We start from the raw sequence: 23,891 nt of genomic DNA on the forward strand, positions 1-23,891 counted from the left end.
AAAAAAAAAAAAAACACGACCACTGACAGGCAGACAGTCGTGACTGTAACACAAACAGGTACTGATGTCCTCACTGAGAAAATACTTGACAGAGACAGACGTCTTTCTTTTTGTCAATGGAGTACAGAGCAGCTGCTCTTCATCTCCTCCTTCAAATATCCACTCCACTTTTTCTCTTGTAGCCACCCGCTGCGTGCTACAAAACCTCCCAACATCCCCGAGCTCGGCATGAGAGCTGCAAGATTCACTGAACCTCAGCTGGGGCTCAAAGAGCTAATGCACCGACTCCCTCCCTCCCTCTCACACACACACACACACACACACACACACACACACACACACAGTAACTTAGCTCGAGCAGAAAACTGAGAGACATCTTGATGAAAAGTGGAATTTGGAATAAGGGACACATAAGTCCGAGCGTACGGTGGCGCAGAGAGAATAAGGGTGCAAATGGATCACAATCCTGTGGCCGTCTCATCGCATCTCATCTTCAGCTATGTCAGAAATGTGTATGTGACAAATTTCATAAAATGAGACCAATTCCCTGCGCTGAGCTCTGCCTCTGCATGCACAACTATGTGAGCTGCTTTGTGAGCTGCTGTAGGGGAGAGAGCATGTGAGTTTGAGCGTGTGCAGCTGTTCTTCTATAGGAGGTGCTTATTTTGTGTGTGTGTGTGTGTGTGTGAGAGAGAGAGAGTAGGAGGGGACAGAAAGCATCCTATGTGCATCCACTGGGGATAAGTAAAGTGTATAATGTGTGTAATGGTGGGGTCGGGGGCCGTCTAGGATGTGGAGATGATGTGGGGCGGCTGAATGGTCCCAGCCAGCGTCAATTCAATTGCGAGGGAATTGAATTAGGCGGCGTGAGGTCTGCGTGGCTGTACCTTGTCTTAAATTTGATTATACATGTACACACACACACATACACATACATGTCATGCCAGTGGGGCCACTGAGTGCAAGTTGCGCAGACAGAGGCACTTGTTGGGGACACAAGAGGTGTTTGATAAGAGCTACCCCCCTCTCTCTCTCTCTCTCACTCACACACACACACACACACAAACAAGCCTCCCACCCCTTGCATAGCCTTATTCCCTTATGGAGAGTGTGACACAACCCGATGTTGTTCCTGACTTGCTGACCCCAGCAGGCTGAGTCACTCTGCGCTGTAGACAGGACAGTGTTGGCCACTCACGACTGCACTGAGAAACAGTGTTTATTCTTTCAACAACTCAGAGGTGAACGATGAGAGGGAGACAATAGAGCTGGTGGAGGGCTAAATAAAGCACCTGTACTCGTGTGTAGGTCTGCGTGTGTTTAAGTCATACTCACTCCTGAGGGGACGTAGTTGCCGTTGGTCATTTCTGGAGAGCTGGGGGTGTGGCGGGAGGAGGGAGACATGCTCAAGTCCACAGCAGGGGGGGTGGGGGTGTCTGTTCGATCATGAGGCACCACCTGCACACCTGGGAAAACACACATAAACACACACACACACACACACACACACACACACCTTTTAAGATGACCTCTCACCTAGGGGATGAGGTATGAGGACTCTAGCAGCATGGCTTAGCTCAGCTGGTCCACCACTTTGGCCTGAAATATTTCCCACCTTTTTGCCTGACTATTGTGAAATTCTGTACAGATATTCACAGTCCCCTGTGGATGAATTTTAGCTACTGAAGCGATCCCCTGACTTTTCCTCTAGTGCCACCCTGAGGTGGCATTGCCATGAAATCTGCGACACACATTTCATGTCTTCGTCAGGATGATTTATAATCACTTTGATGACCCCTTCACTGTTTATCTAGTGCCACCATCAGGTCAAAACTTCAACTTTTCCAAATAACAGACACTAAGTATTTGAATTTTAATAGCCACTAATTACTTAATATTGAAATTTGAACACCACCGAATTCATAGCAGTGAAATATTTTATTGGAATTTATTTAAAATACCAACATTTTTTCATTTGCAGTTTCAAAAGCTGAATTTAATATATTTTTCAATGTTCACAAATCCAGATCCAGAAGGTTTTAGAATTAAAAAAAAATTCAAGTTGAAAAAAAAATCAAGAAATTCTTTTAATCAATATAGTTTAATTTCATAGAGGTAAATTTGGAACAAATACATTCTGATACATGATTAAAATATTTCAAAGCTATAGGTTTAGTGGTTTTTGAATTAAAAATTAAGAATTCAGAGGCTGTTAAAATCAAAATATTTATGTCTCTTATTTGCTTTCATAGTCCAGTACTTTCATTTATGACCAAATACCAATGGACGTATAAAGAGAACTGGATACAGTGTTGGAAGTGAGGCCCTGTTCATTCCTATACAAGTTGTTCACTGGCGCATGAAGCCAAAAAAAAGCTTGTTAGAGACTTACAGTCGTGGAGCGACTGTTTTAGACTTTCCAAATGTTATTGCACCAAATGGATCAAATCTCTGTCAAGTCATTTTGCAGGGGTTATGACACTCAAAAAATGTATCCACTGATTTTAAGATGTCTCTTTCAAATTGTAAGTCTATGGGGAAAAAGTCTTTTGGAGCCCGCTGGCACCTCGAGGCAGACTTGGATGTTTTAATTCCACTTTTGGCCGCTATGTAAAATTGAATTCAAAGCCCAGCACTTATCCCGAGGGCTTGCACATAACTGCAAAGCTAATGTCATTCCCATCAGCCTCGGTTGTACTTTGTGCATGCTAACATGCTACACTAATATGGTTCAGAATGTGCTCCTAAATATCAAAACGTTAGCATAGTGACTGTGAGCATGTCAGTGTTAGCATTTAGCTCAAACCACCACTGAGCCTAAACACAGCCTACAGAGCTGCTGTCATGGTTGCAGACTCTTGTTTTGTTACCTACCTGTGTTCGGAGATGCTGGCGAGGCGGGCTCTATGACTGCGGTGCCATCATCTGCCATGCGGAGCTGGCGAGCTCGCTTGGGGTGCAGTGGGGAAAGGGGGGGAGAACGCGCGCCTCTGTCCCGCCCATTGGCCCGCCGAGGGAGCTTCAGATCCAGGGGCTCGTCCAGGGACAGCATGACCGCAACCCGACGACCTCCCACCTGTACAAACAGTCACAGAGGGGCAGAGTAAGGCCGAGTGGGGCCAAGGAAGGATAGTTTGGTTTTCATATAACAACATATACAATGAAACGCTGCGTTCCTATGTGAGACATGACAGACGGCTGGAGACAGATTGTCACACCTGCAGTATTTCCCACGTGAATGTTGTTCAAAGTATCTCACATTCCACAGTCCCACTGGGCAAGAAATACTCTCCAACAATGGTAAACCGACCATGATCGTAAACTGAAACACTGAGTAAGCCAAAGAAAAATAAACACACACACACTCACACACACATGGAGAGCTAAGTGACCCCCTCCTCTTCTTCCACGCTGACCTTTACTCACACACTCTTCCTGAGGAATTTCTACAATCCAATCCAGATGGTCACCCTCACCACCAGCCCTGCTTAACCCCACCCCTCGGTCAGTCCCTGGCCCTTGCACCGTGTCACATCACCCCCCAACCCAGCCCCCACAGTGTGCACCCTCAGACCCCATGGACCTTTGAGACCTACCAGAAGCCCCCCAGGCCTTCAAGTCCAGCTGCACCTACTCCGTCCACCTCCTCCCGCCTCTAAACACACTGACCTCTGGACCTGGCCTGAGGGTTGTGGGCAGGGCGCTTCATCTAGCTGTCATTTTGAGGTCTAGCTGTAGTCTTCCTCTGCCACCAGGGTGACCCAGCGTCAGCCAAGACAACCATTCAAAACCAAATACCTAGATGAACCTTGTTGGTCAAATGAATTTAAAGGTTCTGTTTGTAACTTTCAGAAAATCCTTGTCATTAGTGACCCCTCTCTCTGAGGCTGTTCGGTTAACTGCAGTCAGTGTCCTGTTGCTTGTGCTCTGGTGCTCCCACTCTATAGCTGTGAGGGAGCACCTTAGCCTGTGCTTTATGTAAACTGTCTGAACTCAACATACTTTTTTCTGATATGTTGCAGATTAACAAAGAATTCAGGCTTCAATTAAGTTATTTTTCTGCTTCTTAACAGTGAGGTCAGTAAGTCAGAGTTTACAATAAACCTGGGTACAAATCATAGTTGTCTCAGATTAGTTATATGTGGTTCAGCTGCTCCTGAAGGTTTTGAGACCATAAATAGAGACATGCTGAACTTGTAAAATAATGATCAGTAGCTGTGTGCTTGTAAATCACCCCTTAAATCTGTCAAAAACTGCTGGAGAAATGCAAGTTTTTAAGTGAGCAGAAATGATTTGTAGCTGTAGAAAAAAACTTATACAACCTGTCATCGTGTAGGTAGGTGATAAAAAAAAAAATCATGTTGAAAACACAATCACTAGAAGTTGACTAAAATGCTTGACCAAGCGTTTTGAGTTTTTGGCGACTAAAACTATACCAAACCTATGAAGGATAAAAATGTGCCAAAAACCAATAAGCATTTTCCTCTCACGGCAAAGAGACTAAATTTAAAATGGCTGTCAAAATTAACACCTGGGATTTCTTGGTTAAGGTTTGTTACATCCTTTGAAAATTCGGCCGTAGTCCTTTACATAGAAATCAGTCAACAGTAGGGCTGTCCACCAATAGCCGACCAAACGTTAGCCGACCAGGATGGTCATTAGTCAGCAAGATTTCATTGGTTGCTTAGTCGTGGAAAAACAAAAACAAACTCAAACTCTATTAGGAGCTGCGCCTTGTCGAAATAAATCAAAACCTATATGACTGGACCATGTGGGAATTTAATTTGAAAGGACAGACACAGGAAGAGGCCACGCCCAGCACTCAGACAGGAGTCACGTTACAAACCAATCATAGACGACAGATATCTTTCCCTTCTTCTGTAAATATTCAGTCTGATAAATATGGAAAAGTTGATCATGTTAGTGCAGGGCTACCCAGAGCTTTACATCTGTCCCACAGACGATAGGCCTACACACTTATAAACAGCAGCTGGAAGAAGATCAGCTCTGCACTCAGGATTACAGGTAAACATGCTGTACAATGGTGGTTAAAGACACGGCATGTGTACGGCCCCTAATTTCCAGGGCTGGTACCTGCAGTTACTCCACAGGCTAGTTAATAACATGTCGGGCAGGAAATCCAAAGTGTGGGATCATTTTGAGAAGGTGAAGGACGAACCCAAGGTGATGTGTAAACTCATCTTCATTGGTCGACTACAAACATGACGTATCATCTGAAACATGGAAGTAGCTACATGTCCATTAGCCACTTAGCACAATCATTACTGCTTTGCCGACAGCGTCATTAACAGGTGGCTTGCTCAGTGTGTGACGTGCACTTGTAGATAAAATATAGGCCTATATTAATGAAGGTTCATTAGTACGGTTTTGTATTTCTCTGTAATGTAGCACAGTGTTAACAATGTTACTGATACTGTTCTTTCTCACACCTTCAACTCAAACCATTGTGTTGCCCCGCCCAAAATATATAATTCAATGATTACATTAATATCTTAAACATGCAGGCAACTAGTCGACTAATGGCCCTAAATGATGACTATTGGTCAACTGGGAATATTCATCATCGGGGGCAGCTGTAGTCCACAGGCTGTTACAGGCGGCAAAGAAAAGTCAGGAAGGTCTCCGTTTTTAAGTTACGTTACCGTGCATGTTAAAATTTACATACAGTACCTTTAAATCATATTTGAGGCATCCAAAACAATCCTAAAAGGTTAATAAGACATTCACACAAGTCAGATCCTTTCAACTTTAACATAAACAAATACTGAGTCTGTTCCTCTTGATCCAGCATGTACTGCTTCACACATATAGGCGGTGCTAGTACAGTACTGCTTGGTTTAAGGCCAAGCGCTCCATTCAACACAATGTGTTAGGGTTCACTGCTCCTTCTCACCAGGCTCACACACACACACACACATCTCCTCAAAGCATTTTCCATCTACACACACACACACACACACACACACACACACACACAACACACACAAAGTTGCAGGGTGTCCTATATTTCTGCCCGAGTTCATGTAGAACAGCTCCCTGTGTGCATGTTGAGAGTAGATACACACACACAGTCATACTTACAGTACAGAAACACACACACACACACACACACACACACACACACGCACACACAAGTAATTAATCAAACTGTAATTTCAACAAATTCACCCCCTTCTTCTTCCCGCTCCCTCACACACACATGCCGACACACACTCAGAGAAGCCATGGTTGGTAGTGAATGGTGGGCTTTGAGAGCGACTGGCCAGGGGCCACATGAGAAGCCCTTGTGTCTGGGAGGCACGGAGCAGAGAGGTCACCAGGTTCACCAGCCCAACGAGGGATGGCCACCAGCTCACACACACACACTCGTACACACAGCCAGCAGTGGTTGGGGGGGGGATAAAGATTCAATCAGCCATAGATAAGAGGACGATGATACACACACGTACTGATGCAAACAGAGGAACATACTGTATGAACATGCACACAGAGCAGCATTATGGCGTTATCAGTCAGATCTCTCTGTGTTGATGTATATACACTCATGTTCCTCACATGCACATAGAGAAACATGTTAGGGGAAGAAATCCCTTTGGTTTTTATCTGATTATAGACCACACATGCGAGCACATGACCCACCGGCCCATCTTGATCTTGACTTAAGGTTTCACAATTACATTAGAGTTGCTCTACTGTAAGAAGGGAGAGGAGGATTCGAGCAACCAATAAATCTGTTGTACACATGGGAGAGAATGTGAAGCCATCCTTTAAATAATCTGGACATTTAACACTCTGGGGTGTATGTGTCCTTTCTTTGCTCTCCAGTAATGGGCCTCAATGACTTATATCTTACTGAGGTTTTCTTACATTTGTTCTCAAGGGCGTAGGTTTCATTCATGACGTGTACTGAAACTGTGTTCTTGTAATGATACAAAGCATGTGCCAGTTGATCCTAATTAGCACAGGTAAATGCCCCACCAATACCCCTAAAAAGGCCATGAGACTGCAGGCCACAGAAACAAACAAAGGTCTAAAGAGGCTGCAGCACCGCACTCCAAACACTCCAAAAAACTTTAACGTCAGTAGTAGTTTAACCTCAAATCTGAGGCCGAAATAGAAATTTGCCAAACACAGAAGAGAGACACTGACCACTGGAAGGGGACAGTTTAATCCAGTGGTTCCCAACTGGTCCAAGATTTCTCCTTAGTCATTAGTTCAAGGTCCACACAGTTTAATATATTCAGCGTCATACTGAAGTCTGGCTGTATTGTCAAGCTAGTTTGCTGTCTCTGTCAAGTAGCTGTCTCTTATGTTCACACAAGGCCCCATAGATCAATTCATGCATGTAAAGTACATGTAAAGTCAATGCAAAGACGCGATGAGACACAAATTAAGCAACCAATTCACGCCATGATAGCAAGTTCCCACTTAGCATAATTAATGTGAATTGAAGTGCTAGTGTTGTTATTATTTATTATGCAAGACCATAATGCTTTGTAAAACAATAAAAGTAATTGTTAAAAATTAGGCCCTACACATATTGTAATTACATCCTATAATATTACACAATTGCAGAATTTAAGATAACACAATAACCAATTATTTTTGCACAAACAAGTCAGCACTTGAATGTGTGTCTAAAGGCCTTTTCACACCAAGTCCGTATTTTTTGCATGCTTTTTTTAAAAGTCTGTCATCCAATAAAAATCATTATGTACAGAAACCTTGCAATACAAGACAAAATGGAGAGACACATTTGCTCCCTTGCTTCTCTCCTGAGCACTGTTGTGCATTTCTGTATCGGCTAACATTACCTTCTCCTTGGTCATGTAAAATTTTTAGGGCATTGCTTCCATATATTTCCACTTCTTTTTCCTACTGGCCCCTCGTCCACTTCTGCCCTGCTCTTTTCTCTTGTTGCAGAGTCATTTGTCTCGCAGGTTACACCACATTTTCTTGACTTCTTCTTGGTCAAACAACTTTAAAGATGGGTTAAAATGCAGGAAATCAAACCTGTTCCGAATACTTTAATGATGGCAAAAGGTTTTTGGAGCTGGAGTTGGAGTGTGAACCTGATTTACGCAACATGAGGTCGTTTAACGAGCAACAGTCTCAGACAAATGATACGTATTTGGTGTGCAAAGGCCTTAAGTGTGCTCATGAGTGTGCGTAGATACTGAAAACCATCTTCGTGTGAACTGCATCAGTGGGTTTTAAGAAGAATCTTTCTGAGAACATTGGGTGGTTGAGGCCAAATGTCTCCATCATCCTCGATTTTGTTAAATGTATCCATCATACCCTGACACATGCTAAATGGATTATTCCCATCAGTGAAACCCAGGACAATTGTGTAATGATAAAGGAGTATTACTGGTAGTTGCTCTAATGATCATTTTGACCATGGAGAGTTTGTTATGTGGGCAAACACTGCCATTAGCTGTGAAAATAAACATCTCTAGATCTGTCAGAGCGGATATGATCCTCGTTTAGAACGAGCTGCGGTTAATACCACATCTCTGTTCCTCTCTCTCTGGATTGGGTGGATATGACTAACTTACTGTAACTCCTACCACACAGCCTGCCAAGACTTTTGGCTTTATTGTTTGGCTAAAGTAGCAGAAAATCGCCTGTCATCCACTTTAATCGAGTAAAAGCCCTCACCCTGAGGCGCAGACCGAGAATCAGCTTAACCTTTTTATAAATCCTACTCCTATCAGCTGCGGGGACAAACAGAAAACTGGCCTCCTATCAGCGCTATAATCCGCGCTATAAAACACAATGAGAAACAGATATGGAACTTTTGGATCCAGACAACTGTGGAATATAAATCACTTTGGCACCTCAAATCATGTGACGCTACAGCTCTCACTGTGAGACAGACAGAGAGACACTACAGGGGTCTCAACACACAAAAGCTCCTCTCAGGCGGCTGCTCCACGTGCAAACCATTACTAAACCTCCATTATGGACTATATGGCCAATTTATTAAAAAGTGCGTCCCTTCCTCTAAATAATAAACAGCATTGTTGGTCTCAGGCAGCTTTTTGTAGAAGGAGAAATGGCCGTGTAAATGAGCAGTGAGCTGCATTAGAGTATCATTCTTAGCAAGGTCTTTATTTTCCTATTCCTATTAATTCAAAGTATGTGTGTGTGTGTGTGTGTGTGTGTGTGTGTGTGTGTGTTTGTGTGTGTGAATATTTCAGTTCTTTTTCCAGTATTTTGCTTGACAAGGTTGCGTTATTGTTCTGTTGACGTGCTCACTTCAGCATGTTAAAGCTGAAAAGACTGGATGATTAATCCATTAGTCCGCTGATGGAAAATTAATCAGCAACAGTTTTGACAATCAAATAATCATCAAACTCAATTTTCAAGTAAAAATGCCCCAAAATCACTTGTTCTAGCTTCTGAAATGTGAAGATTTTTTTATGATAATAAATTGAATAAATTTGGATTTTGGACAGTTTATCTGATGAAATAAGTAATCTCTAAAACATCTCCGTGAACTCTGCGAACTTTTAATGGACATTTTTTACTGGTGTCTGACATTTTATAGGCAAAACAATAAATTCATTTTAAGAATAATCGTTAATTGCAACCCTGAAACACATTTATGCTTCTTATGATTTCATGGGAATAATAATGAACAAGAGTAAAATTATTCACTCCATGAGGGCTGTTGAACACAAATTAAAAGACTAAAAAAATGTACATTTCAACATTTAGTTCCTTGCTAAATATACCAAAGTTTTCAAACTGGGCAATTTAAAGGGATACCTCGCAGATTTTCAACCAGCTCTCTGTCATAACAATGTGGGTTGTATGTGTAAATAAACTATGGTAAACTTTCCTCCATCTTACCAGTGCCCAGATGTCCCTGCTCATCCCCCAGCTCAAATCACGTCATCCAGCAGATTTTTGCCAGCTCTTGGGCTGCTGTTCAAACTATAGATTGTACTTCCACATTGCGTTTGCCCGCCACCACCAAGCGGCAACTTCCAGGTCAGACGAGTGAAGCCAATGCGGAAGTGCTACAATTCATTGACTGGCCACTTCAGGCTGGCTCCAAAACAGAGCAAACCCCCATAGACTCCCATGTCAAAATACCCAACCTAATGCCCATAACATTATTTTTAAAGTCTATGGCCACCACGGACGCAAAGAGTATCTCTCTTGCTCTCTCAAACCCCGATCAAAAGTATTTTAAGTACTGTATTTTCCCAAGGCCCGAAAGATGGAGAGTCACTCATGGAGCAACATTATTTCTTTGTAGCTGCAGATGTCCACGATTAAAATCCAGTTTGGGATGTTTAGCTGGTGCAGGGCTACAGCCGACCTCTGCAGCCGAGGAGGGCTCACCTTGGTGGGGTGTATTTCCTGGAGCGTCATGTTGTTGTGTTGTCTGTTGTAGTAGCCGAGGTGTTTCAGACCGGAGGTTTGAGGATGTGTTTTTTGCAGTGGAAATAGTTTTAGTCCGACTACCTGCAGCAACAATATTCTTGTCATCTTTCCTCTCACCAAAGTCAAAGTGATGGGAATATTTCCAGCCGCTAAGGTAAGCGTTTCCAACTAGCTTGCTGCTTTGTGACATGCCTGTGGAGCACGACGATTACTAAAATGAGTCGTCTGATATGATTGTTGTATTTCAACTTAGTCGGGATGTGATAAGAAAAGTAACGTGTTGTTTGGATTTGGGGTGACCGTTATATCATTACTGGAATTTTATTACTAATTAGTTACACTACTCGTTACTGTAACGTTATTAGTGTAACACGTTACTGCCCAACACTGATTGTTACCTTTGTCAAAACGAGAAGGGTCTAGATTCAGTGTAGCAGAATGCAGACTACACACTTCACTACTCACCCACTTTACTACAAGACAGTAATGAAGGGAATGTCAGTAAACAGTGCTGTGAAAAAGTGGGGTCATAAGAACACAGAGTTTGTTACCTTGCATTGAAATATGGTCATTAAAGTTTCTCTTGTAGCATTTGCATCAACTGAGAGTCATATTATTTTGTAAACAGTATTTTCTGAAACAGGCGTGTTGATAATGTTGTTTTGTAGACACAGTATCTATGGTGATGTATTAGTCACAACAGAAACGCCTCAGACAACACGAGGATGGAGGTAAGGTAGCTGAAAATGTCTGGTGAATAAAGCACGGTGTTGTGTGTTTAAATTCTGATGGACCTCCGTGACAGCTGATACTGGTCTACATCTGTGTGTGTGTGTGGCCTCAAAAAACTTTTTGCAAAGGAACAGACATGACAAACAAACTTCAAACTCCGAGAAACTGGAGGTCTGCAGGTCATAAGATATCTACAATACCCGCCTCACCCAAAGGCAGTCCATACCGCACTAATGTGTTCCCAGTGGAGCCGGGCCAGTGCAGCTTCTGGTGAATCAGTCCCCGCTGCTGGATCTTACCTCAGCCCACCCTCATGATTATTTCTTAGGGGAGAAATAGTAGAGACTGGCTGGGAAGTGACTCACAGCGTGTGGATCTTGGACTGAATTTACAGGATCTCGGCTACATCCTCCAAACAGCCACGGTCACTGAGAGGGGGTTTGTGGGAAATGTGAGACAAAGAGAAAGAGGGCAACGGAGAGAAAGAATGATGCACTGAGGGAAGGAGTTTGGTGTTGGCGTGATATGCGAGTGTGTGTGTGTAAAGCTCAGTGGCGGATGGCTGTGAAGTTTGTGGAAGGGGTGTTGGCTGGCCCCCATGCAGACTTCCTTGCTCAGCCGTGGGGTCGACAGTCTCTCTGAAAGGCGGCATTGTCCCTTCTCTGGGCCCTCTCTCTCACTCGCAGAGTAAACACAGGCTACAGCGGAGGGAGAGAGGAGAGGAGACGAGAGGAGAGGAGGGATGACCAAAGGGGCCACAGCGAGGATACACAAGGGTGAGGATGAAGGGAGGAGGAAGTGGAGGAGTCCTGAAAGAGAGGTTTGTGTGTGTGTCCTCTTTAGCAACCCCCTGTCATCTATTCCCCTTCCCACCCGAGTCCCACATCCACCCCACTGCATTAGGAAGCCGCCCTTTGATGAGGTCTGTGTGTGTTCAGGGGTGAACCCGGGTCGAGGTCGGAGAGAGTGGGTGATGTAGGGGGGCTGGTGCGTCGGGTCAAGGCACAGCTATGTGTTTCAACACCTCTGTGCTCCGAGGCTAGGCTCACACGGATCAGAGCCGACCTTTCACCCCGCTCCGACCGATTGATCTTTAGCCTGATCTGATCTGAGGAGGATCGTGTATCGGCTCCATCTGACGGGAGAAACGCGAGCCAACGAAAAGCATCAGAGGATGTCAAAGCTGCGCGGCGTAAGATGATTATGTTACAGGGTATAAAATCATATTGTGTAATGTTTTATTTTCTGTGAGGGTTTCAGAGGGCGAGAGAATGTGTGTGCATGCACATTTTGTGTGGCCCCCTCTGAGGTTGGCTGTAACTTAATCTGCCTCCTGCTGTGACCCTGGGAGGTGGTCTGCAGGAGGTAAGCCATCTCTCCCTGGGGCTCTTTGCTCTCTCTTTTTCATTTTCACACACACACAACGCAGAGAGAAAGAGAAAGAACACGGTGGGAACGTCTAATAACTTATGGTGCGATGTGACGGTTGGTGTGAAAGGCTTTAACATGTTGTCTTAAAGGGCTGAGCAATCATGCTGCGATAAAAATGTACTTGCAGGAAACAGCAATTCCTGGAAATCTTGTTGTTGATATCCTTGTGAGGCTGTGGATATCTTAAAATTAGTGAGTCATCACCAAACTAATACAGTGTAAGACCATGTAATGAAACTAAGATAACACTACTCCTAAAATACAAAACAATCTCAATACTATCACACAGTGAACCATTTTGTTTCCTTACGCTGACACGTCTTAGGAGACAAGTCCTCACCACGAGAGAGAGAGTTAGAGACTTAGACACTAAGTACTTACTTACAGAGAGTAAGTATTCATCCACATGTGTAACTAACAGCTCTCAGACCAACACAGTGTAACTGATGAACTATTGTTTGGGGGCTCAATAGGCCCTCATGTGTTACCTGGCAGGATCGTATGACCCTTAAATTATGATGGATTGCGAGTAAGAAATAGAGTTCTGATCAGTAAATCTGTTTAATGTTATTTGACAGTATTAGCTGATCACGTATTTCATATATCGGCTAATAAGTAACAAGAATTTGCAGTAATGTTTTTTTCAAATGTAAAATGTCCTGCTCAGTGCATAGGTTGTGCCATTCTTTTTTAATGACTTTAAGATGAGATTTTGGACATTAATATAGCAGCAAATCACTATTTGATATGTACGGACATAGTGGAATAATGGTGTCCTGAGCTGAGAATGAAGTCACGCTCTTTCTATGTGTGTTCTGATATGAGCTTCTCTGTTCTTTGTTTTGATAGCCGAGCCACTGGCTAGCTAACTGCTGCCGCCCTGCACTGTGCTCGCAGTTAACGCTGATAACGCTGTCCCAACACACAGTGGCGGAAGAGAATTCTTACAAAATAGTAACCCCCACTCTCCTCCCCCATGTTACACTGTCAGGTCCATGTCATTGGTCCGACATCCCATTAGTCCGACTGTTGGCAGTGCTGAACGGCTCCTGGCGGGTGTATTTCTACCTTAATGGTGCGCCGCAACCGGCTCTGGTTCAGCTGGGAAAGGATTGAGGCGGAGCAGGCTCACAGCTTATGTGTTTGCCACTTTCTTTTTCATTTTAACCCACACCATGATCTTTTCCTGACCCTAACCAAGTGGTTTTTGTGCCTAAACCTAACCAGACCTTAACCACAGGGCATCATGATGATTTCGGAACGGACTTCGGAACAATAGGTTTAATATGGTCGGAAGAATGGGATGTCGGACCAATGGGCAGTTCCCGCTTTGTCAGCACTGTTGTTGTTATTACCACTGTTAGCACCATTAATGTAATGAGTACTGCTAACTGCAGCCATTTCAGCTCAGCCATCCTCATATCTGCTTGAGACAATCCCAGCCCAAATTCTGAATGCTGCAAAGCATATAGCACATTTAGTAGCCAAATTTGAAGGGCCCTAATAAGAAATGTGTTTGCGTAATATGTTAATGTTTAAAAATAAATATCAGAAAATACAAATATATAAAATAAAAATATAAATATAAATATAAAATAAAATATACGTAAATATTAATATGCATAGCAAAAGACATTTTAAGTCAAGCTCTAGAATCAAAGGGTTTTTTTCAAGCAATTAGCCAAAAAATGTTCTACATTTCTGCAAACCACAGATACATTTGTGTGTTATTGTCTAGCAGGTACGTTGAAACTTCACGTTTCAATAATGCTATGGTTAACTTGTGGTTAAGTTTAAGCACAACAGCCACCCTGCTGGAAAAGTAGCAATGTCTCCATAAAAAACAGTGGAAAAACCATAGACCTGCCTCCTAACAGTCGACCAAACCTTAGTCGACCAGAAAGATCATTTGCTGGCAATATTTCATTGGCCAGTTAGTCACAGGGAAGAAAAAAAAATCTGGTAAATATGCTAAACGATGCTTGTTAAAGTTGCTTAGCAGCCTCAAACACAACCTGCCGCTGCTCTCTTGAAAGCTGGCACAAAAAAGGCACAAGAGTAGCACCCAGGTGGTTCAAGATGCAGCATGTGTACGGCCCCTAATTTCCAGGGCCGGTACCTGTGGTTACTCCACAGGCTAGTTAATAACATGTCGGGCAGGAAATCCAAAGTGTGGGATCATTTTGAGAAGGTGAAGGATGAACCCAAGGTGATATGTAAACTCATCTTCATTGGTCGACTACAAACATGACGCATCATCTGAAACATGGAAGTAGCTACATGCCCATTAGCTGTAGATAAAATATAGGCCTATATTAATGAAGGTTCATTAGTACAGTTTTGTATTTCTCTGTAATGTAGCACAGTGTTAACAATTTTACTGATACTGTTCTGTCTTACACCTTCAACTCAAACCATTGTGATGCCCCGCCCAAAATATATCATTTAATAGTTAAATTAGTATCGTGAACATGCCGGCGACTAGTCGACTAATGGCCCTAAATGATGACTACTGGTCGACTAGGAATATTCTTAGTCGAGGGCAGCCCTAAAAAACAGCAACTGATCTCTAAAAAACAGCCCACCCACATCTCAAACAGTGATGTGCAGTCACTATAGGGTTACTATAGCCTCACATAGATATTGGTGTGGATTTGAGGCTCATTCAGTATTAGCTCTTCTCAATTTCAGGGCAGGGAACATGATTCAAAGGTTATTACATCAATTTTCAAAAATGAGACCAAGTAAAAGCAGCACTTTCTGTCGTGTTAAATCTGCGGCGCGACATTACAGCGACCTCATTTAATGAACTGCAGGTAAACAGCTCTGTTTATATTTCCATTGGGTCTGTAATTCTGTGCTTTAGCAGTGATGTGTGAAGACCTGCAGTTGCAGTATGGGTCATGTCTAGACCTGCTGGTTTTTCCATCCATCAGGTGGGGAGGAAAGGGTCAAAGGTGACTGATTGAGGTGAGGGTGTGGTGTGAACTCTGACCCCACTGACATTTGGGTTTCACGTCTGTAAATGGGGCCAAGGAGGAATAAACAACTTGGCACATTTCAAGCAGGTTTACGCACACAATAGTCGGGGAATAATCGGATTTATGTGATCAAAGCATTTTGCACATTTCAAAGTAAGGCGATTCCTATTTGCAATTTTCCCTCAGATTTCCATGGACTCGTATAAAAAAGCCACGTGAAATTAGTCAGAGGTTTCACACATTGTCACCAACAACAAAAAAGACAATTAGACTAACCCGAAACAAGTTAACATCCAATTATTAGTTTGTTTATCACTGATGTGGAGACACAAGAACACCAAAAGCGGTCACTCCTTCACTCCCACTGTGTCACTACTGACGTTTTCTTGAGGTAATAGCCACAAGTGACCCCACCTCCGCTGACACATACACACCCGAGCCACAGCCCCCGCATACGCCCTCCACCCCTGATGGATAACTCAACACACAAACACACACAGCTGAGAGATTTTTTCTTGCCTCTGTCCTCCTCAGACAGGAAACCTCAGTTTCCACTCCTCCTCCTCCTGTGGGCCTCTCATTCCCTCCTTCTCTTTCTCTCTATCCCTCTATCCTCTGCTTTTGTTTTTCTCTTACATTCACTGCTGTGCTTCCTCTTTCAGTTTGTTTTTCTCATCCACTTCTCATCTCATTCTTCTCTCACCTTCTCCTGTAACCCCCACCTGGCGGTAATGGTACATTCATTACCAGGTTATTTCCTCTATTCACACCCTTTCTACTTAATAATACAGATAAGTAAAAGTTTCACCCACTGAGTTTTCTCTTACTGTCAATCTAAACCTCTCCCCCCTTCTCCTTGCCCAAAAAAGCACACGGGATCGTACACAGGATTATGTAATAGCAGCATGCATGGAGCCACTGGGGAAGGGCTACTGAGGAAAAAGACAAGTTGTTGGAGCACTGGAGTCACAACAGCTAAAACACAGAGACTGAGTGACACGTGTGTTCACATGCTTCAACCCAGAGAGACATTAGCACAAGATCTGCTTGTACAAAGAGAATAGGAATATATATACATATATACATCGCCCAGGCATTAAAGAGAGTGTGAGCATGCAAAATCATGGCATAAAGATGCAAAAGAAGAGAGGAAGAGAAATATCTGAGACAACACACAGGACAGGGGAGAAAGGAGGGGAAAAAGGGAGGGATAGACAGATTGAAGGAGGGAGAGAGTGCAACAGGAAGCTTCTCAGCGAGCTACCGATGGCCTCCAGCCAGAGCGTTCAGACACTGAGGAATTCCAGGCAGAGGGCAGGCAGGGAGGGAAGGTGCCAGGAGGGAGGGAGGGAGGCACGGAGCGAGGAGGGCGGGTCGCACTTGTGGTTTGTTGTCAAAGGGGACTGCTACATGAGAAAGGAAGAGCACGCGTGCTTAAAGCGATATCTCTCAGTGATGGGAATGTTAACATTTCTGTTAGGATGCAAACTTTGGTATGAACAGTCGGACACTGGCATTTCAAGATTTTCCAAACATCTGGTCATGTATTATGAGACATTTAAGTACACAGTTTAGTTAAAGGGAATGTGTGTGAACTGTACATCCAAGTGGTTTTCAAAAAAATCTAAACACTAAGTCAAAAAAATGAGTCGCAGCGTACCAAGAAAGCATAGTTTAGCATCAGAATAAAGAAATGTAATGCCGTGCAGCTAGAGCTGAAACAGCCACTGGATTCATTGATTATCCAACTGACATAAAATTAATCGACAACTCTATTGATAATCAGTTAATTGTTTACGTTATTTTTTAAGCAAAAATGCCAAACATTTGATAGTTCTAGGTTCTCGTTGGCTTCTGGGCTGTTTGGTCAGCCCATTCGCCGGAAGAAAATGTTTGCATTGAACGTTACTGAAACCACAAATATGTATCATTCGTATCGTATCAATGTTTCTAAGGTGATATAATATATAAGCTGACTTTTGTCATCTTGACGTGGAGGGAATGGCAGATGGCCTGTCACCCAAGCCACAGTCCTCATTGTTTTGAGACCAACAACATCGGTTTATTTTTAGCACCCTTTCGCAGCATTTCCACCGATGTTTGTGGCACCAAGTCTGGGTGATTTTTACTAACACATTGCAGCGTTTCCCAGCGGCGTTTGAGCCAACAAACCCGAGTGTTTGGTAGAGTTTCCCAAACGGTGTTTCAGCTACCGAATCTGGGTATTTTTTAAAGATTGCACACCAACACACTGCAGCATTTGAGCCACCAAATTGGGTGTTCTTTACTAACACATTATGGCGTTTCCCAGCGATGTTTGAGCTACCAAATCTGGGTGTTTTTCAATGACACTACGCTGCGTTTCCCAGCGGAGTTTAGGCCACCAAACCTGGGTGGTTTTTACCCAACCTTTCCCTGCCTTTTAAAAACCTTCTGTGCCACCAAACATGGGTGTTTTAGGCCAAAACGTGATCTCTTCCCAACCACAACCCAGTGGTTTTTGTGGCAAAACCTAATCACACCTTCACCTCAGTGTTGTCTATGAATCTGCTACAATATAATGTACAAATCTAACATATCTGTGATTTAAAGAAACATAGAATGCCAACATTTCTTTCTGGCGATTGGGTTGTATTGTTGAACAAGAAAAGACAGTAAATCGATAAATCAACATCGACAATAATTGTAAAATGAATTAACAGTAAATATAATCCTGAGGTGCAGCCCTTCACGCAACAAATCACATCACAACATCATATTGCTGTGCAGAAAACCCTGTAAAGAATACAACACACATACAACAGCGACAGCACTTTGGATTTCCGTCCGAGATTTGATATTCAAGGCAGAGCAGGCTGAATTAATCATTAGAGGGAAATTGTGAGTGGTACATAATTTTAATTTGAGAGGAAACACTCCACCACACTCTGCATCTTAATAGTATCCAGACAGACCTGACAACAGAACAGCAATTCCACTTAGTCCGCCATGTAGTGAGATTAGGCCATGAATGATCTATAAACAGCCATCTGACTGAGATTTCACATTGTGTCAGTAAGCCTCATGACCTGCTCAACCCCGGGATTATCGCACGACACAGTGACCTGACTCGACTCTTGGTGGGGATGGACGGGTGGAAGGATGACGGGTGAACTCTAGAGGAAGCCTGCATTATCAGATCAATACCATTATGCTCTGCCTTTTGGGAATAAGAATTTGACTTTATCTTTCAACAGGAATCAACATCTAAAACGTGAAAAGCTCTTGAGGATTTGTTTTTCATCCTGTGATTCATTTGAAGGGGAGAGAGTTTGCAAATATCATTAGAAAAACTGCTCTGCATTTAAAGCAATCATTCAAACTATTTAGACAGAGCAAATGAAGAGAGAAGAGGCAGGTAAAGGGGGAGAGAGTAGCTGTACATTGGCATGAGGCTAGGAAACTTCCCCCAAGCCACAGTCAATTTATTAGACTCCCTAGTAGCTGCTATATGACATGAACAGTACGTGACTGAGGGGCCACGTGTAGCAACATGTGTTTTGAGTCACTGGTTAGTTTTTTCTCCCACCTACTCCCGTTCAAAATCAGATGCATACGTTTTTAATCAGCTAAAACCGTTCTAATCTATACTGCAGCATCAGGACAGCAATCAGTGGTGAACAGATAATCCTCCAGGGGACGATGACTCTGAGTGTTTAAGCAGCAAACGTACACAACATTAATGCTTAAGGCGGTTCATACAACGGTACTGTAGACTTTGAAGAGTGGTGAGTAATCATACAATAACGTGGGGCATTTCACAACAAAACAGTCTCATAGCGCAGCAATGGGCGGCGGGGAACCAATGAACACAGCAGGAGGCCTACCACCGTCCGTGAGAGGAGAGGAGAGAGGAGAAGAGGAGGGAAGTATGTGTTTGTCTTTGCACTCAGGAGATTTGATCGACATCCCCACCCCGGCTCACTTTGACCTCCCACTAACTCTGCTGGGCCTTTCTACCTCCTGCAGTCTACTGAACGCATTCCCTCCACTCCTCCTCTCTCATCTTTGCTCTGCGATACTTTCATATAAACAAAAACTTGCATGATCTCCCTCAGCCCCATTCCCTCGCCACTTCCTCCCCACTTCCTCAGGCTATATCCCCCTCGTATGTCATCGCTCTCTTCTCTTCCTCTCCTTTATCAACCCCTCTAACGTCTCTTCTTTCTCCCTCTACTGTATCCCCCCACCCGAATTTTCAGTCCATTCCTGTGGCCTCTCCCCACAGGCAGTGATGCAATCCTCCGACTCCTGCGCGCAATCACAGGGTCTGGAGTAGGCTCGCCAGCCAAAGCAGGGGCGTCACCGCACCATGCTCAGTAGGAAAGCAACAGGAGAGGAAAGAAGAGAGGGTGGGGAGGGAAGGGGACGAAAGAAAAGGAGAAATGAAGCCAATGAGAGAGTGAGGAAAAACAGACTGAGGCTGACAGAGCCGGTGGTGGGTGATAGAGAGAAAAAAAAAAAGCACAGCGATAAAAGTTAACAGCTCCGTTTTACAGTTTGTGCATTTTCACAGCTAAACTCAGGGTAAACATGTTTTTGTTTTACGTGCATGCGGGGAGGTGTGCGGGGGTTATTTTGACTCATTTGTTCTCGTCAAGGTGCTGGAGGAACTTTTGAATGGATCTGATTCTGGAGGATCAAACAGCACAACGTCCCAGCTCGTTGCCCTCTCATCAGCCCACCAACCAGCTGTGTCCGTTCTGCTGGGGCTGCTGGATAGGGTCTGTGTTTCGGAAGTGATGGTTCTCCGCTACTCCCACACTAAATGCTGTCATTCCAGCTGACTCACACCGACATTAGCATTATTCTAACAGCTAGACTGGCAGTATAAAATTCAAGTAATATCTGTGGAGGTGTAACATTGTCAGATCTGGCATTTTAACATAATCTCTGGAGGTCTACACTTTCCCAAACAAAAATGTCCTTTCGTCTATATTTCCTTGCTGGGCCGGTGCAGATGACATGTGTCCCCACTGAGTGTATATAATGGATATGCAGGGGCATGCTAAGCCCTGTAGAGATGCATGCATGCAAGGAGTGATCTTATCCAACGCACAGCACTTAGACATGGATGGAAAAAGGGAGGGTGTAGCATTTTAAAAGGCAAAGCTTAAAGCTGAAACCTTGCCATGCCTATATGTGCAGATGTGCACGCACGTATGCACGGACACATTCACCCCTGGTTTGCCGGCTTTGTAGAGGCAGACCTCCCCTAAAGGCAGCACAAGGTCAGGCCAGGAATGCAAAGCACTGGCACCTGCCTAAATCTTTAAAATACCAGGTTCTCTCAGCACACACACACACAAACAAAAGGCCGCTCCCTAAAACCCAGAGCAGAGTTTAAGCCTTTGGAGAAATGGCTTCAGCCCAAAAAGAAGCACACAGGTGTGCACGCCAAAACGTGAGGATGTATGTAAAGTATATCACAGATAACCGACACAGCTTCAAGCTTCTTTTAAGTGTATAAAGTAGCTGCCATTGAAGTCAACAGGAGATGTCTGTTATATTGCCTCACTGGTGAAAACCCAGCACCGGTTCTAAGCCACTGGGTAGGAGGGAATGGGAGGAAGCCCAGAAATCTCTCTTTCTTTCTCTCCCCTTTCTCCCACACAGTTAACAGCAAGCTGAGGGCAGATTAATAGGGGTGACATGCATATGGAAAGTGTGGTACGATAAGCAGCAAACCCCTGGGTGTATTTCAGCAACAGTTGCTGGGCCAATGTGGTCTATCCTCCCAGCTACGGAGGCATTCAGTAAATGCACACATAAACACGCCGGCTGTACAGCCATACAGACGATGCATACGTGTACACACGCACACTGGTGCACAGCGTGTTGGCTGTGTGTTGTGGAGTTCAGACCAGTTCAGAGCGCTGTGGTACCGCTCCAGTGCTGGGAGGGGTGCGCCTGTCTCACAGTCATTTCCTGGACAGGAATATTATGGCACCACACGCATGAGAAACAAACCCCTTTCGCCTTTACACACTGACCCGGCCACTTTCATTTGCCTGCAACTCAATAAGCCGACGGCACATAGTGAACTCCCTGGGAAGCAAGTCTTCTTATTCAATAGCCAGAGTAATATGATCCCAACAACAGCTTTATGCAACACGGCCTCCGGGAGGCTGGGGGCAACGCACGGGGTGGGGTGGGTGGTTGGTCTCTTATCGTTGCGTGGTGGTGCGGAGGCCTGTCGGACACGTCCACGGTGTCGTAACTTTCCTATTTCTTTGCCCCAGAATTCCTGGATGGCCACTCCCTGTCCCTGGAGAGGGCTGGGTGACACCTGTGCACCAGCCATGCTGCCCAGGAGAGAGCCAGGAGGGGGAGAGGGGGGGCACACAAAGCCAGATGTGCTTTGGACAGGGAGTGTCTCCATTGGTGTTTGTTAGCATGTGAGTCTACATGTGTGCTTGAGTGTGTTTATGTACAGAGAGAAGGGACAGGGCAGGGGCTCGGCTTCCAAAACCAAAGCATTTTGAAAGGGGAGGAAAACAGGAAGAGGGAGAAATACAAAACAGCAGAGAGCAATTAGCGGACAAAGTGACTGGATGTGTGTTTTTGTGTGTGTGTGTTGGGGGGCAAACACACACTGCAGGGTGATCAAGGAGCTCCTGCTTCTTTAAATTTGGGCGTGCCCCCCATACTGTCCGCTATACCTCCATTTCAGCCCTTCTGCCTCCCTCGCCAGTGATCTCACATATATATGTACACACAAAGCCGGTGTTGTCTTTTCCTTGTGAGGCTGTGCCAACTTAACGGCAGCCCTGTGTTCTCCCTCCTCACATGGAGCGCCTGTTTTCTCTGAGTAACCCTCCGCCCCGTGTCCCCTCCCACCATGGCTGGCATTAAGACAAGGTCAATATGACGGTCTTTTCTCTCCTCTCTTTATCTCCCTCCCTCTCCCTTTTCTCTCTGTATTTCTGTGTCCTAGCTCAACTAAGTGACAGGCTCCACCCTACAGCTTTTATCTTTTGCGGCTCCATCCAAGAGAGAGAAACAGAGAAAGAGAGCAGAGAGACAGATGCAAAGGGACAGATGGAGGGCGAGCGAGATGGCGACAGACAGAGTTGAGCATAATGCTGCAAAATGGAGTAACTCTTGATTTAAATTTGTTGGCATGTGTTGCGATCTGTTGGAGACAAGCTCCACAAAGATCTGGAGCCGATTCCTCTTTTGATTTGGCGAAACCCTCTGAACAGTGAGGGCTGATAAATGTGCCGCGGACAATCGTACAGTATATCGGCAGCGTTGGAAAGAACGAGCCTAAAAGAGGATCTCAATTAGTGCTGAAGGTCAGGGCGATGCTCGTGCTCTTACACACTCTTCTGTCCTGAATCAATACTGACATTTAGAATCAATTAAGAAAATAGCCAAGCTCACCGTGACTGACAGCACCATTTATTGAGACCAAGGAGTAAGGGCGTTGAGAAGCAATCGGACGCAGTGGAAGACAGAGAGACAGGCTGTGTTAAGATAGTGACTGGTCGTAATTCAAGATGGCCACTGAGAGTCGGTTATTAAAACTTTTAGCAACCAAATAAAAACAGTGAGGCTACTTCATAGAAGCATCTGAGGTCAGAATAAGTCTTTATTTCACAAAATGTAACCTCAAACTTAAAACATTTCCAAATTACACAAGGCTCCCCTCATAAGAAAAAAAACAGCCATGGTACATATGAATTAAATTAGTGCTGGCAACATCTCCACAACACCACAGAGAAGGTAAACACTTACAGGCCAAACTTTTTTCTCTCTTCCCCTCTCCTTCTCTCTTTCACTGCATGTATAAGATGGAGAATGTCTTATATAATGTAAGCGTCACTTATGAAGCTGGGGGCTCATGGAAAGTGGGAGACGAAAATGCAAGGGAGGGAGGGAGGGAGTGGAGTTAAAAGCGAGGAGGAGATGGAGTCCCAGGGAGTCTGGGATGGAGGGAAGGAGGGGGTGAAGGGGGCAAAGTCTGGAAGCTAGCTGACAGGACTGGATATGCCCAGACAGGGAGCCGGGCCCAGGCCCAGACTTGAGAGTCGCATTTGAGTCTCCGAAATGCCTCACCCATCTCTCCCTCATCCCCTTCTTTAAAAAACACCATCAATCTCTCTCCCCCGTCTCTCCCTTCTCAGCATGAGATTCCTCACCCGCACTTACAGGCAGAGCCCCTCTTGTCCGACTCCTCCCTTTCTTTTCTCTTCAAACAAGCAAACACACACATACATACCTCAGTCATACTGAACTAGCTGTAGCGCTATTGAGGGGAGACTGGAGAATCCAGGGTGTTGGCCA

General features: G+C 44.4%; 1 protein-coding gene across 2 annotated transcripts in view; it reads right to left on the bottom strand.

Moving 5' to 3' along the window:
• Window positions 1–23,891, bottom strand: part of glis2b (GLIS family zinc finger 2b) — a 34,979-nt gene that overhangs the window by 5,363 nt on the left and 5,725 nt on the right. For both annotated transcript variants that reach the window (XM_049560590.1, XM_049560589.1), the window contains exons 2-3: window positions 2,875–3,076; window positions 1,336–1,466 (exon numbers count right to left, since the gene is read on the bottom strand). In XM_049560590.1, the coding sequence (XP_049416547.1) occupies window positions 1,336–1,466; window positions 2,875–3,052 (309 nt within the window). In that variant the 5' untranslated portion in view covers window positions 3,053–3,076. The remainder of the gene's footprint in view (window positions 1–1,335; window positions 1,467–2,874; window positions 3,077–23,891) is intronic.

The sequence above is a fragment of the Epinephelus fuscoguttatus genome, linkage group LG19 (assembly GCF_011397635.1).
Source record: "Epinephelus fuscoguttatus linkage group LG19, E.fuscoguttatus.final_Chr_v1".
Taxonomy (NCBI): domain Eukaryota; kingdom Metazoa; phylum Chordata; class Actinopteri; order Perciformes; family Serranidae; genus Epinephelus; species Epinephelus fuscoguttatus.